This window comes from Balaenoptera acutorostrata, chromosome 8 (genome assembly GCF_949987535.1).
Source record: "Balaenoptera acutorostrata chromosome 8, mBalAcu1.1, whole genome shotgun sequence".
Classification (NCBI taxonomy): domain Eukaryota; kingdom Metazoa; phylum Chordata; class Mammalia; order Artiodactyla; family Balaenopteridae; genus Balaenoptera; species Balaenoptera acutorostrata.
Genome location: NC_080071.1, coordinates 21,369,932 through 21,387,085, shown reverse-complemented (window position 1 = coordinate 21,387,085; position 17,154 = coordinate 21,369,932). Strand labels below are relative to the sequence as shown.

General features: G+C 33.9%; 1 protein-coding gene across 16 annotated transcripts in view; it reads left to right on the top strand.

Moving 5' to 3' along the window:
- The window catches only part of BAZ2B (bromodomain adjacent to zinc finger domain 2B), a 299,743-nt gene that overhangs the window by 215,664 nt on the left and 66,925 nt on the right, over positions 1-17,154 (top strand). For all 16 annotated transcript variants that reach the window (XM_057550749.1, XM_007183142.3, XM_057550748.1 and 13 more), the window contains 4 exons: positions 5,836-6,046; positions 11,735-11,827; positions 11,943-12,004; positions 16,544-16,609. In XM_057550749.1, the coding sequence (XP_057406732.1) occupies positions 5,836-6,046; positions 11,735-11,827; positions 11,943-12,004; positions 16,544-16,609 (432 nt within the window). The remainder of the gene's footprint in view (positions 1-5,835; positions 6,047-11,734; positions 11,828-11,942; positions 12,005-16,543; positions 16,610-17,154) is intronic.

Here is a 17,154-nt window from a genome sequence, read left to right as displayed (position 1 = left end):
TACCTAATGCAACACAGCTGTGGGCATATGTGGACCCTGAGAGCATGAAAGATCAGTACCAGAAGTCCAAAACTCTGGAAGTTTATGTCACTAATCTACCAGGTAGGATTTTTGATAGCTAGGCAAAGGCCTATACTAGGAAGCCAACTGTAAGAATCCAAGAGTAGAGCTAAGGAGATATTTGACAGTCCTAACTCTTTGAGGGTAACCTACTGTAACTGGAAAGCATAGTCAGCATTGTGGAAACAATTGTATCAAACCACATCTTCAGCATTGTGGAAACAATTGTATCAAACCACATCTTCAGCATTGTGGAAACAATTGTATCAAACTACATCTTCCTCAACTGTTTTTAATAGATGACAACCATCTCCCAGCATAGATAACTATTCTTACTCTTTCACATCTTTAAAGTGCTATTCAGTATATGATATTAATATAGTTTATTATTAAGATTAAGAATCCCTAATGCTGTTAAGTTTATGGTATATAAAGCTCTCACTACCTACCTCTGGCACCATAAAGTAGCTAAAAATAGATATAATACTAAACTGTGAATTAGGTGTAAGGAAATCCAACAAAGTTCTGATTTTTCTCATGAAAATAACTTTAATGTTTTCCTTAAAATATGAAATGTCAAGTTCTGTGAAAAATATTTGATGTCCTTGCTTTGCTTGTGCCCTAAGATTTTTCTTAGACTCCTAGCAGGGTAATTCAGCATCCTATGTTACTTTGAAAAACGGAATCCTACTTTTCTAGACCTTAATTTCCTCATCTGTAATGTGAAGTATATATATTATAGGAGGTCTTTAAGATCAGTTCCCTTTTAGGTGTGACATTCTAAAGTTTTTTAATAAACTAATTATCAGGAAGTAAAGGATTCTGAAATTACACTTAAAAGAGAAAAGTAGTAGAAAAAAATTATCTTTGTTTACTTGAACCGTGGTTAAATTTACTGAAAATTATTTAGCCAGAAATCAATTCGGTAAATGATCCTTCACTGAATGACCAACAGACCTAAAATTGTCAGACCAATGCCCTAATCCAGATTTAAAACATTCATCACAGCTATTTTTCTATCAGAGACAAAGACTGGGATAGATACAGGTCCTGATCCAGAAAAATATGAGTAAAGATCATCCATTCGCTTATATAACATTGAGCATTCTAGAAGTAGTAGGCATCTCACATATTAATGAAGGAATTGACACTTAGTGGCCCAGGACTGCAAATCCCTGGTGAAATTGCTGCAGCAAAGTCTTGGTGATAACTAAAACTTAAAAAACAAAAGATAAAAAAACCACAGTAACTTGGTAAATAGATCATTCAGTGAATTGGTTTTTGGTGGACTGCTTTACTTTACTTATATACTGCTTTCCCCAAAAAATAAATAAACATTCAAGTATACAAAATCAAGTAAAATGGGAGCAACAAAAGGAAAATAAAGATAAGCTAGAGTATAAAAGTGAAGCAGGAATGAGACTTGATAACACATCCCATTAAGACCTAAACATGTTTCTGGTAAGCCACAAATTGACTTTAGTTACCAGTGAAATGTAAGAGTTAGGACTGTCAAATATCTCCTTAACTAGACAATTCAGTGTCCATAACATAAGGTGAAAACAAAGCAGTTGCTCATGAGATGTTCAGAGTATCATTTATGAAGAATAATAGAAATGTTGAAATAGAAAATCCTATTTAAGTTAAATTTCTTAGCATCTTTTTTGAATTTCTGAATACAGAAAACATTTTAAAACTAATTCATTTCAAATGTTTTCTTTGAAGCTCTATTTTGTCTTTAAAGTATAAAATACCTGAAAGCAATAAATTTATTTGCCAATTTTCTCAAGTATTTCTCCAGACCTTTCTGGTCTCCATTCAGACTTCTCTCCTTCACATCCAGGAAGTTCTCTCTCCAAAAAAAGGCTAAAGTATTCACTTTCCTTTCCACTCTGATTCTCAGGTCCTAATCTAGACCATCATTATTTTTTAAGTGGACAATTGAGACAACTTTCTGTCCCAACCTCTAAACTTTTTCAAATTCATTACTGCTGAGGATGTGGTCCTTGAATCACCTGCATTAGAATAGCGGGAGCCTCAGGTCCTAGTTAAAAATGGTTGGTCATTTGGGGGAGAGAACTCTCTCTAGTTTACCTTTAGAAAATGTTATGCCAATACAGAGTAGGTGCTTCAACAAATGTTCAAGTAGTTGGAAACTATTTTTATTATACATTATAGTCTTACAGTGTAGTCTTTTATAATGCATTACAGTGTATAGTATATAATGTAGTTATCTCATTCACTTAACCTTAATTATTTTGTTCAGTCTTCTGAAATAAAACATAAACCCTTTTTTCCTTCTCTTTGTAGTATTTACAGAAGTATGTTATTGCTAAGGCTTTAAATTAGTAACTCTTGAAAGTGGAATTATAATGGTATAAGAGACTTAATCTGCCATCATCTCCATCATGTTGACTATCTATTTTCTTTTTATCCATATCTTTTAAATCTTAGTCAAGAAAGATTATTTTCAGGAACCATTTACTATCTTAGTTTTAGAAATTAAGAAAAAAAGTAATATATTAACTCTTTTGATGAATAATTTCAAAAAATTTATAGCATATGAATCAAGTGATGTAAATTGTATTTGCCTTTCCTAAGGAAAAGTTTATTAAGAAAAATGCTTCTTTTTTTCCCCTTACCCACGGTTATTTTGGCTACTCAGTGAATTAAAGCTGTAATATAAGCTTCAGATTCCTAACAATCCATTTCTCATTTTCTAAAATCCAGGAGTCAAAAGACATTATATGTAGTCCAATATATGCAACTCCCTTAGAAAGCATTTACTTTATAAATGCCAAGGGCAAAAATGTATATGATAATGTCACTATAATGTTACCAGTTTGGGGCACCAACATATTCTATTCCTTTTTTGACCCAGGTATATTTTCCTAGCTGAATAAAACGTAACAGTGTAAAATTATAAATGAATAAAAAAATAAATTGATCAAACCCTTTAAATCTTGGCTAAAAGTTGATTTTATTATTATATTGTACATTTTTTTTTTTAATTTATTTAATTAATTTATTTATTTATTTTTGGCTGTGCTGGGTCTTCGGTTCGTGCGAGGGCTTTCTCCAGTTGCGGCAAGTGGGGGCCACTCTTCATCGCGGTGCGGGGACCGCTCTTCATCGCGGTGCGCGGGCCTTTCACTATCGCGGCCCCTCCCGCTGCGGGGCACAGGCTCCAGACGCGCAGGCTCAGCAGCTGTGGCTCACGGGCCCAGCTGCTCCGCGGCATGTGGGATCTTCCCAGACCAGGGCTCGAACCCGTGTCTCCTGCATTAGCAGGCAGATTCTCAACCACTGCGCCACCAGGGAAGCCCTGATTTTATTATTAATAAGTTACCTTAAAAACTGAATGCAGATTCCTTTACAGACTCCTTTATTAGTCTTTCTCTTCTACTTCAAGTGTCACGAATGTCACTTTTATATTTTTCAATTTATGTGATGCATGCTGCCTTGGTGCCTAAGAGCATAATAGAAAAATGAAAACCTGAACTAATCAAAAGCTTCCCATACTGGTGAACATAAAAATGTTTTGATGGCTTCCTTCTTAGTGGTTTATGGCGTGAAACTGCAGTTGGTACAACTACTGTTTCTGTTGACTTCATTGAAATCTCAGCAAAAAAATTGTTACTTTCCTCAGAATTAATTTGTAAAATTATTTTTAACCTGGCAATTACTGAAAAGAATTAGTATATATATTATTTTAAACATATAGATATGGATTATATGCATGAATTTTTTTTCTGCCACAATCCTGCCTTGCCATAATCTTGGCTGTGCTTTCATGGCTGAATATTGTGATCAGTCATTTATCAAGTATAAGAACATCTTTGTAACATCAATTAAGTACATGTAGTGGTTAAGAGCACAGGTTTTATAGTGAGACAGTTGGGTTCAAATCATAGTTCTGTTCCTTATTGCCTCCGTACCTTAGGAAATTATTCAACTGGGCCTGAATTCTCTCCGTTGTAAAGTAGGTACAGTAAAATCCACCATATTAGATAGTACTGTTGTGAAGATTAAAGTATATAATGTCATCAAAATGCCTGGAACTAAGCAGAGTGCTTGGAATGTGGGATGTAACCATCATCCACAGTGGTAGCAGGAGTGGTATTTGTATTTTTAGTACCCATTGAATGAGATATTCATAGTCTCCTTGCCCCAAGTTAGGTATCATGGCATAAAGTATAACTCAAGAACTTTTGATTATTTTTGGTTGCAGAATTGCCCATAGTGGTTCAAGTTAAATTCCTAGTTTGAGATTCTTTTAAGAAAAAAAGCATGTTTAAAACATTTTCTTAAATGTCACACTAAAGGAAGTATCTCTTTAAAAAAAGAAATAAGAAAACAGTTATTTTAGAAGGATTATTTTAAAAGGATGCCTTTCCTGTATTTGAACATGTTGATTTGGACTCTAAGTAAGGTAATATAATAACGTATTTTTTAAGAGAAAAGCAGCTCATCACAAACAATAATATATTTGTTTTGAATGACGTATGAAGGATAATGAAAACCAGACGCTGGTGGTATCTATACACTGAACAGGATTATTCCTATAATATACTACCATTATGCTGGTGAATGTGTTTCCATCAGGAGACTTATAATGGGAAATCTCAAATATACACCATATATTCATCATCGGCTGTAGAAATTATCATGTGGCCAATATTATTTTACGTATACCCGCATCCACTTCTCCTCTTCCATAATTTGTTAAAGCAAATAATATACATGTTATTTCCTCTGTAAGTGTTTCCATTCATATCTCTAAAAGATAAGGACTCTTGTGGTCTACAAGAGTACCATGGTACCATTATCACACTTTAAAGTAATAATTCCTTGATAGCATCAAATAATAGTCATTGTTCAAATTTTCAATTTCCCTTAACTGTCAAAAGTTTCTGAACAGTTCGTCTATTTGACTCAATATCTAGGTAAGCTCCACACATTGGGATTGTTGGTACATCTTTTAAGGCTCCTTTAATCGTCCCACAGTTTTTTTTACCTCTTGAAATTTATTTGTTGAAGAAGCTGTTGAAGAAATTTGTAGTATTTCCTCGACTGGATTTTGCTATGTAGTTAACCATACACTTCTCACCCAATTTTTCCTGTGAAGTTATAGTAATTAAGTCTAATCTAGATTTGATTTCCTTTTGTAGGGGACGAGACTAATTTATAGGTGATCGAGTGAACCTCCATCAGGAGGCTAATGTCTGTCTGGTTGCCTCTCTTTTTGGTGATTGGCAACCATTCAAGTTCAGTGCTTAGACGCATTAATTCATCAGGTATTGCAAGATGCTGGTATTCTAACTCTTACATTCCTTCTTGATTTATTAGCTCTACTATTTCTATAAAGAGAACTTTCATCTATTATTTGGGTAGTTTAATGTTTGGTTTAACTGTTAACCCATGAGAACAATCCACAGAGGTGTCATCACACAACTAATTTTCAACTATCTGCCAACTTTATGGTCATTGTAGTTCAGAAATGGTTATTTAAAAATATATATCTATTTATATGTTTATAGATACAGATATAAATCTCTTTGTGTTTAAAGTTGAATTCATTAAGAATATCAAAAAGATGCCAAGTCCATGAATAATTATAAATATAAATTTAATTTAAAAAATAAAATTCCTAAAGTTTGTACCAGCTTTATAAATTTCAAAATATCTGTGAATTTGCCTAGAATTTTCTGACATATTGATCACTTGTGTTTATTTCGTTTGTAATATTTATTTCTATAAAATGTTAATTAAAAGGGAATGCAGTGGTGTCTTTTGAAAGAAGAGGATGTCATTCCCCGTATCAGGGCAATGGAATGTCGTAGAGGAAGACCACCAAATCCAGATAGACAGCGAGCAAGAGAGGAATCCAGGATGAGACGTCGGAAGGGTCGACCTCCAAATGTTGGCAGTGCTGAATTTCTAGATAACACAGATGCCAAGTTACTAAGAAAACTGCAAGCTCAAGGTAAGAAACAGAGCGTATCTGACACTGTAATAGTCATATTAAAAAGTGTAAATATTTCTTATGTTTTTGACTGATGAAAGATTAACACTGCTCTCAATTTCTAAAAAGTAGATATTTGTGTTAGAGTAAAAATGAGAAAATAAGGAGTCCCACTGGTAACTGGAGTTCTTTGATTAGGTAAGCTCCTTTCAAGAGCCATATTCATAAACACAACAGACCCTGTGTGTTGAGAACTACAAAGGTGGGTGATAAGCTTTTAAGGCTTGCACTGAAAGGGCATCTACCAGCACTCGGCACATGCCTTAAGGTTGTGCCAACCTTCTGGAAATTCTCATTTTAACAGCTCCCGATTCCTTGAGGTGGTACAAGGGGATAACTCCAAAATATGTGGATCTGTGGAGTAAATTTTCAGTCAGAGAACTCCAATTACTGGTAAGTAATCCCAGTCTTTGGGTTCTTCTGTAGTATGCACATATTACAGATATTTTCAAAATGCCCAAGTAATAGATTTAATTCACAAATATTTATTTTAAGACCATCAGAAAGTATCACGGTCAAGCACAAAGTGCTCATAATAACCTCAAATGTATTTATGATTCAAAAGTGTGCACAAATTGTTAGCATTAAGTTCCCAGGCTATGTCTGACACAGAAAAAGCTGGCAAAAATAAAACAGTCCTTCCCTGAGTTTGAGTTACTAGTTACAACTGGGAAGACTCTTCTTGTGAAGGGCTTCTTGTGAAGGCTATCTGAATATATATCAGTATATGTGTTGGTGTCTTATATTCACAAGCATATATATAAACATATATATCAATGTAAAATAAAAGTTCAATAATAAGAACTAACTTAGAAGACTAACAGGATTTTACTTCTCATAGGTTTTCTCTGGGGGAAAAGCCTGACTTATTTGTTTATTGTAAACAACATCATAATGTTGACTTCTTTGTAGCTCCTTTGTTTTTGTTATGAAACAAATATCTATGACAAAAGCTCATAGAACAGAAAACTTTCTGTAAAAGATATTCATGAGTGGAATCATTATTAAAAGTTTTTTGTTAGGCTATCAGAGACTCCTATACATAAACTGTACATAAACTCCTACACACACATGCCTTCAAACACTCATATATATACATATGTATATAGAATATGTTGTATTACATATATATCCTTTTTGATTTCTAAAATAAATGGCTTATAGTGTACATACTATTCAGCTTGCCTTTTTTTCCACTTAATTTATCTTGAACATCTTGCTGTATCAGCACTTAAAAATCCACCTTATGCTTTTAATAGCTGAATAGTGAGTGATACTGTGTATGATTTTACCATACTTCATTAAATTAGTCTCCTTTTGGTGACTGTTCTAGCTATTTCCTGGTATTTGCTATCACAAACAGTGCTGCAGTAAGTACGTGTTACACATATCTTCACATCCTTCTACAGATGTGGCTATCTATAGTATAAAATCCTAGAGATAGAATCTCTGAATCAAAGGGTGTGTGCATTTTCAATTTTGGTAAATAGCAGGCACATATTATCTCCAAAAAGATTGCACCAGTTCATAATTCCACCAGTGGCATGTAAGTTAACTGCCTGGTATGTAACTTAATGTTGTATAAGTTTTTCTCTGTCTTAGTATGTCTTTAAAATATTTTTAAAAGTTATTCTGTTTGGTTTCTATTAAGACATTTATCTCCCTTGAATAGTTATTAGTGAAGGTTAAAAATAAGTTAATATATTAACAGATACAGCCGTACACGATGAGTTTTTTAAATTAGTATTGTCAATAAACCACTGCCTCTTCTAAAGAATGTATAATAGTGGGGAATGTGCATTGTTTGCATAAAATAAGAAAGCTTGAAATTAACTCATGTCCAAAGTCTGGGCTCTTCATGCATGTTTTGCATATCTTATACAAATAGCATTAATACTTAGTATCCAAAATGGCAACTTTATATTTGCAAAAGTAACTAAATTTTTACAAAATAGAAGTTGATTATTCAACTTTTACTCAATGTTTTTTCTCCCTCTAGATTTCAAATTGGTTTGTATTCCATTACATGCTTTTCCCTTGTTGTATTATGTTGCATTTTGCAAATTATTTTACATTTGACCTTACTGTGTATATATGTTCTTTTTTCGCATGTATATAAATGTTAAATATTTAACAGTAGATAAATAATAATTATTAATATGTACAAGCAAATGTGATATAATATGCATTTTTTTTTCTTGGGAAGAAAAGAAAATAGCAATGAATCACTATCACCCCTTTTATTTCTAAAAGGCTTCTACATTAACAGTTTGAGGGGGTTATCCAAGGGGATTCTATAAGTTTCTGTTATATATTTTCATCATACAAGGACTCAACTAGGCTGAACAACTGGACTTAATTTGAAGAAAGATTCAGAACAGTAAAATAAATGCAAACTTTGAATGTACTTTAAAGCATTGTGAAATGAGAGGTCTCTAATTTCTCAGGGAATACAAATAAGAATCTGACAAAGTTTGAATATGAAAAAAACTTTTAACCTTTCTAAATAAACCTGCGTCTTAATTGGCCAATACCATTCATATCTCAGATTTTCTGAGATACCGAGTAACACTTGTCCATTTCATACATTGTAGAATCTGAGATGCCCTAGTCTATGCAATGCCCCGTTATTTTAAGATGTTCCACTAAGGAAGAAAAGTGCTGCCAATTTTTACACACACTCTGATTTTAGACGTGTGTAAAAATGCATCTTAGAATCAAAGAAGTGTGGTATATGTAAAATATCCCTAATTCTAAGTGAAAATAAATTTATTTCAAAATAAATTTTTACCTTTGAAATTTAAAGAGACAAATTCTTCAACCATGAAAGATAGTTTTCAAATTAATATTTCAAATGCTCATTACAATAATAATATATTCAGCAACCATAAACCAAATAAATGAGAAGATACTGGGAGCAGTTTATTCCTCAGAGCCTGAGTGAATTTTCTTGGTCTCTAACTCATTCTCCTTCATCCATGGTGTCTAATTTCTTTTAACATTTTTTTTCATGTTTTCTCCAACTGTTCGTAACATGAAAGTTAAGCTATATAAATTTTAAGTGATTAATCCAAATTGTATCTTCCTTGCTAAAGTTAAAAGATATGAGTTGAGCTTTTTAATGTTTTTCTTTTCCAGGAGTTTAAACATGAAAATTGCTGAGAACTTGTGTGGAGTTTGAAATTGACTGATACATTCATATACAAAAATACGCCAATATATGTGATAAAAATTTCTTTATTATAAGCCAAACTTCTATTAGAAAGCATCAGTTTAGCTTGGAACAAAACATCATACTTATGCCACCTTTTCTAGGAAATTTTTTTTTAACCACTTAGCAACCCTTTATATTTTAAGGCAGATTTAGGTCTTTATATCAGAGTTCAGTGAAAGCCTTCAATTCTTATATGTTAAAAAAAAATGTTTACCTGGATCTATCATAGATGAGAACAGTGTCCTGCAGGTGTATTATTATCAGAGCTTGCTAACTCTGCAGGCCAGTTTATACATTTTTATTTCCCAGAGTATTTCGTGAACAGGAGAATCCTTTTTATGCGGCTCAGAAATTTTTGATGATGCTTAAAACGTCTTAATACTGAAAATTATTGGAAGATAGGAGGTATACATTAGTATCAGCTTCTATTTCATCTTTTATTAACACTTCAAGTTTCCTAGATAAAATCAAACCTTCTTATATCCCCTCCCCTTTTTTTAAGTCTTCATGATAGAAAATCAACCATAGTAACCAACTGCACCTCAGCTGTTACCAGGACATAGGGTTAAGTTTCTTTCTAAAATCTCAAGGCATTTAAATTTCTCTAAGGGTTTTAGAAGTAGTAACATATAGACTGTGAAGTCAGAAAGTCCTGGGTGTGTATCTTGGCTCTGCTCTTTAACTTCTGTGAGCCTTAGTTTATTTCATTTGTAAGCTGGGCATAATGTTACCTATCTCATAAGGTTGTTATGAAAATTAAACAAGATCATGTAAGTTTAATACAACAGTTCAATAAATGGTGGAAGTTATGAGTAGAGCTCAAGTGATTCGGGTAATCATGTGATTACCCGAATCACATGATAACCTGAATCAATCACTTGATTAGGTAATCAAGTGATTACCTAATCATATTCATTATCGGTGAATATAAGTTTCTTAAAATTCTTCACCTGCTACAAAGTTGAAAACAATGTCTAATGTAAAGTGGTATTTTCTAAAATGATTTTATGTATGATATTATGATACACCACTTTTATAGTTAGAAGTATTTTGATCAAGTTTGCCAGCAGAAGAAAGTGTGACATTACATGCTTTTCTGTATCAGCTACCTATTGCCACATTAAGGCCAACCACAAAACCTCAGTGGTGTACAACTCTAAGCATTAACTGTTTGTGTGGATGGAATGAGCTGGTGGCAAGTTAGGCAGTTAGGCATCTCTGCTGATCTTGGCTGGGCTTTTTCACATTAGTCAGGTCAACTGGCTCCATGTGTCCCAACCTCTGGCAGCATAGCCCGAACATGTTCTCATAGTAAAGGGCAAGGCACAAGAGTAAAAAGAGTAGAAAGAGTACAGGTATACTTTCAGACTTCTACTTGCATCACACTGTTTACATTCCCATTGGCCAAAGAAGATCACATGGCTGAACTCAAAATCAAGGAACAAGAAAATATATTCCACGCATGTCTTGATGAGAGGGGACCGCAAAGTCACATTACAAATGGCATGGATAGTCAAGGAATGAAGACTTGGGACCATTAATTATGTCAGTCTATCCCAGTTTCATACATTTGTCCTTAAAAAGTATGAGAACTAGGTTGTCCTTAAAACTCATTGACATTCTGTACTCTTTTTTTTTTTTTAATTGTTTATTTATTTATTTATGGCTGTGTTGGGTCTTTGTTTCTATGTGAGGGCTTTCTCTAGTTGCGGCAAGCGTGGGCCACTCTTCATCACGATGCGTGGGCCTCTCACCATCGCGGCCTCTCTTGTTGCAGAGCACAGGCTCCAGATGCGCAGGCTCAGTAGTTGTGGCTCACGGGCCCAGCTGCTCCGCGGCATGTGGGATCCTCCCAGACCAGGACTCGAACCCGTGTCCCCTGCATTGGCAGGCAGACTCTCAACCACTGCGCCACCAGGGAAGCCCTGTACTCTTTATTTAGGAGAATTAGGCGCTTTCCTTCATAAATGAAAATATCAATGGATTCAAAAATTTTACCATTTGTATAGCGGATTGAAATGCTAAGTTTGGGGGCTTTGTTCTATTTTGGGTTCTTTTTCTTTTTTTTATATATTTTGTTATTTTTAAGACTGAAGCTGAATCACTTTTTTTTACATATTAGCAGGTACTTTCATACTAAGTGAGGATTACATGAAATGTGAAAAAAAATGTACTTATATTAGCCTCTGTGATGAGGATTAAGAGAGGCATCATTTTTGTTATGTATACAGGATCATATTGGATGAAATAGTTTGGCAATTTCTAGGGGAAATGAACATGACATTTTCTGAGGTTCTCCTACTTGGTATCTAATGTTTGGCAATTTTCTTAAAAATTATGTCCTTCATGATGATACCAGTTTCACAGGAATTGTTTTTAGGTTAGCAGTTATGTAAAGTTGTTAATAACATTCCTTGAAATTTTGTATTTTTCAGAAATAGCCAGGCAAGCAGCACAAATAAAGCTTTTGAGAAAACTGCAAAAGCAGGAACAGGCTCGGGTTGCCAAAGAAGCTAAAAAACAACGAGGTGGGTGATTTAAATGGTAGCATAAACTTGAAGAGTGAATATTGGGTAATTCATAAGAGGCATCTCTTCTTTGTTCCTTTTCTGATGATATCTGTGCCTTGATTTTTCATCATAGCAATAATGGCTGCTGAGGAGAAGCGAAAGCAAAAAGAACAGATAAAGATTATGAAACAACAGGTATGTTTATTCATTGGAACTGATTTTTAAAACACAGGCATTGTTTTGGGGATCCATCTGTATCTCTCTATATGTACATTATTTTCATTGAAATTGACTGATACATTCATATACAAAAATACGCCAATATATGTGATAAAAATTTCTTTATTATAAGCCAAACTCATATTCACAATCAATAAATACAGTTATTGATTTCTGAAATAACTGCATTTCACATTAATGTTATGCATCTTATTTAGAAAATTGTCCTCTTTCATTAGTTAAAATTCACCTCATTTTAAAATGAAGTCTTGTACTTCCAAGTTTTTCTAAGAATTGATTACCAAACAGTAAATTGTATAAATACTTTTAATATCCTGATAGACTTTGAATATAAGTTGACATCATGAATAACTTTCAAACTTTTTGAATTAATGTATCAGTAAATGAAGGATATTCCTTAAATATTCAAATTTTAATAAGAAAAGCTGTTATCCTAAAACATGTAAAATACTAGTAAAAAATTAAATTCAAGTTATATAGAATAAGGTTTGCCTCCATTGCTTGTGATTGCTTTCAGAGTTAACTAAAAAATTACTGCAGTCGTCTCTCAGTATCCACAAGGGATCGGTTCCAGCACCCCCATGGATACCAAAATCCACAGACGCAAGTCCCTTATGTAAAATGGTGTAGTATTTGCATATAACCTATGCACATCCTCCTGTATACTTTAAATCATCTCTTGATTATTTGTAATACCTAATACAATGTGAAGGCTATGTAAATAGTTGCCAGCATGGGGCAAATTCAAGTTTTGCTTTTAGGAACTTCCTGAAAAATGTTTTTTCTAATTTATCTTTGATCCATGGTTGGTAGAGAACATGGATGCAGAACCTGCAGATAAGGAGAGCCAACTATAGTGCAAAAAATGAAAAAAGCATCATTTCAGCAGCATTCTGTTGTATATCTACAATACCTCTCCTGTGTGTAGTTTTCAAAATTAAGTATAGGTAAATAAAGTAATTTTAAAATTCTTACAGGTAAAGTATTACATGACAAGATATTCAACTTTATTGAAGATGGGAATGTGTAAACTACTCTCCCATCTCCATATATTCACTGTAATCATTAAAGCAGAAAGGAAATGGGGATAACTAATATTCTTTAAAAAATTTGAAATGGCAAGTAGTTATTTCTGAGTATGAAATAAAGTCAATTGTGTTATTATATAAATAACTGCTAAATAAATGGCTTGGGTTGGATTTGATGTGGCTGTCTTGAAGGTTCTTTCCAGTATTGACTAAAGCACTATGATTAGAAAGAGTTGATATGGAATTGGGATTCAGAATTTAGTTTACAGTCAGGCAGACTGTAAGAGTTGAATATGGACTCTGCTACTTAAGAATTTTGTAACCTTAGATGAATTTCTTAACCTCTAAGTCTCTATTTCCTCCACTGCGAAAGAAAATAACTGCATTATCTGAAGATTAAATGAGGTGATAAATGTAAAGTACATGCAACAGTGCCTGGCACAAAGCAAATGCTCACTTTTTAAAAGATGATATAAAACACCAAACTGCATGGTAAACTCTTTTACCGTAATTTAAAGTAGTCAGCTGTACACTTGAATTCCTTTAGTTTGTTAATTCCAATTAGTTTGTTAATTGTCACTGCTAAAGACACTGTAAGGTTGACTTATAAATATCTAGTCTAATGAATGCCTTTATTAAAATATAAATATTTACTGTATATCACATATATGTAAAAATAAGTTTATATTTCATTTTAAAGTGAAATACTATTGTTTCTAAATATTATACTTTTTCATAGCTTATCCTATTTCCTAATGGCTAGAGATCCATCAAATCTTATCAGCACTTTAAATTCAGCTTTGTGATCCTAAAGTCTTGAAGTGGCTACAACCTAAATATACATGGTTTTTTGCTGCTCATCAAAAAAGTAGCTGCATAGCACAGGGAGATCAGCTCCGTGCTTTGTGACCACCTAGAGGGGTGGGATAGGGAGGGTGGGAGGGAGACGCAAGAGGGAGGAGATATGGGGATATATGTATATGTATAGCTGATTCACTTGTTATAAAGCAGAAACTAACACACCATTGTAAAGCAATTATACTCCAATAAAGATGTTAAAAAAATAAAAAAGCATTGGAGTCCCAACGTTTCAGCAATGTTAATACAAATGAGCTGATCATAGAGTTTTATCAAGATATTTATCTGAGGCTAGTTTCAGAATGCAATCTGACTTATTCCTTATTGCCAACAAAGTGAATCAAAGTATAGCTTAGGTCTACTCACATAGTCAGTTACATAATGCCTACTTTAAAGTTAGCATTAGATCTAGAATAAAATAGTAGCATGTGCTTCTGGATTATTTTTTCCACCTAGTAGGCCAGTATCACCAGATAGTCCTCAAGACAATATTCTGGAAGCTTACAGAAGCATTGTTATGAAGCAGAAGGAACAAAGGCATTGGAATGTGACCAAGGCTCTGTACTTACTATTTGATTTAAGGCAAAATATTTACTCTCTAGGAACTTTAGCTTTCTATTAGGTAAAAAGAAGATAATTTCAACTCTTTTTATGATCAATAAGATATTTTATGTAAAGTGCCCAGTTCAGGGGTTGGATACCCAGTATTATAAAGTGAATCTGTATTATAATAACTTATAAATAATGTTTATCTCTGCTAATGCTAATGACACCACTACCATATATATGTGTGTGTATATATAGGTATATGTATGTATATATTGAGATCAATAATATCAGTGTGCAAAAAAAGAAATGTTTAAAAACGTTAAAGTATAGCTTGCAAAGGTACAGCTAGCATCTGGAAGTTGGAACAGGTATTATAACATTCAGCAGTGTAAAATGTGTTCGCTCTGGAAATCCTACGACAAATGCAATTTGCTACTAGGAAAATCGGGGTGTTTTGGGGCAAACTATGTATTATTATTGAGTACCAATTTGGGACTTTCAAAGGGGTTTCTGAACATGAAATTGTTAACATTGTGCTGATAGCATATGAGATAATGTTTTTAAATCAAAGTGTAGTTTTATCAAACTTTAGATAATCACTGAATTCTAAAACAATAACTAGTACATTAAATTTAGACAATGTGAACACCAATTATGTCATTGGAATCATTCTCTAGAATGTTCAATTTTAATTAAGCCTTTTTAAAATAATATTACAGATTCTTTCTGAATTTGGCTTATTGTAGTAGTTAAAAGCAATGTAATATTATCATGTTATTCATCATGTGAAGTAAGAAATTATAGTATGGAAATTGTTAATGGTAATCTGTTACAGTTGTGTGGCACCACACACTTTTTTTTATTATAAATTTATTTATTTATTTATTTATGGCTGCGTTGGGTCTTCGTTGCTGCGCGAGGGCTTTCTCTAGTTGCGGCGAGCGGGGGCTACTCTCCGTTGCGGTGCGCGGGCTTCTCATTGCAGCGGCTTCTCTTGTTGCAGAGCACGGGCTCTAGGCACACGGGCTTCAGTAGTTGTGGCTTGCGGGCTCTAGAGCGCAGGCTCAGTAGTTGTGGCGCACGGGCTTAGCGGCTCCGCGGCATGTGGAATTCTTCCCAGACCAGGGCTGGAACCCATGTGCCCTGCATTGGCAGGCGGATTCTTTTTTTTTTTTTTTTTTTTTTAAACTAATACTAATAACACTATTAACCTTTTTTTTTTTTAATTTTTATTTATTTATTTATGGCTGTGTTGGGTCTTCGTTTCTGTGTGAGGGCTTTCTCCAGTTGCGGCAAGCGGGGACCGCTCTTCATCGCGGTGCGCGGGCCTCACACTATCGCGGCCTCTCTTGTTGCGGAGCACAGGCTCCAGACGCGCAAGCTCAGTAATTGTGGCTCACGGGCCTAGTTGCTCCGCGGCATGTGGGATCTTCCCAGACCAGGGCTCGAACCTTTGTCCCCTGCATTGGCAGGCAGATTCTCAACCACTGCGCCACCAAGGAAGCCCGGCAGGCGGATTCTTAACCAGTGCGCCACCAGGGAAGCCCGTGCCACGCACTTTTTAAAGCATTTTTAATTTATTCATGACATAGTGAGAGAGGGCAAACACCTCTCCCTATTTTATACAAGAGTAGTTTAGTTATTCTTTGCTCATGATCATACAATGAATGACAGTAACTCAGGACTAGCCTTAGGTTTTCTCACCCCTGATACACTATTTGTCTACTTTTCTGTCCTGTATTTATTTAAAACTAAGTATAATTGTAACTGCAGATACTTACAAAAATCCACAGGCTAAATGAGTTTAGTTTACCTAGTTTCTGTATACATATTTAGCATTTGTATTTTACAAATTGTTTTGAGAAATTTTATAAAGTCATGTTAATTTGACATGAACATATATATGATGTTAAACTAAACAATTAAATTTTACGTCCACCATGTGCAACCTTTGGTAACTCTGTATTTATATCTTAACTTATTTGATTCGACTTAAATACTTTTCACCTAGATATTTAGTTTATTTTATTATCTTAAATTATTATAATTTTTTCTACAGGAAAAAATTAAGAGAATACAACAAATCAGAATGGAAAAAGAGCTTCGAGCCCAGCAAATTCTAGAGGTAGAATTCTTAAATGTGATATGATTAAAGTAATATAGTCATATATTTTAAAGTCTACAAAAATAAAAATCTTACCTACATATTCTGTCACTCATACAAATTAATATGTCCATCAGAAATTCTGTTTAAGCGTAATGCATAGAGTAAGACCTTATCTGAACCTTATTTAGCAGACTTCTAATCCTAACAACCCAGGAAATAAGACAAAAAAGAAGAAGAAAACGGGAAAACTTCTGAACAGCCAGTATAGGTGTCATAAGGTTCATGTGCTGAAACTCGTGTTCTTTACTTTTAGAAAACTCATTAGGACTTATAGTCAGATATTTACTTTTAATTTAGAAATAAAATATTACAAGAGTGAAAGTAAATTTTAAACGTAGAAACAGTTTAATCAGCTTGTTTTTCTGGCTTCTAATATACCCTGCTTCCCCACAAGCTGATGGAATAGGACTAGAGGACATATATGGGAATCAGTAAAATAATAGCCACAAGATATAGCAAGGGAAAATACAGAAAAACTCCAACCAGCATGTATAGGAATTCAA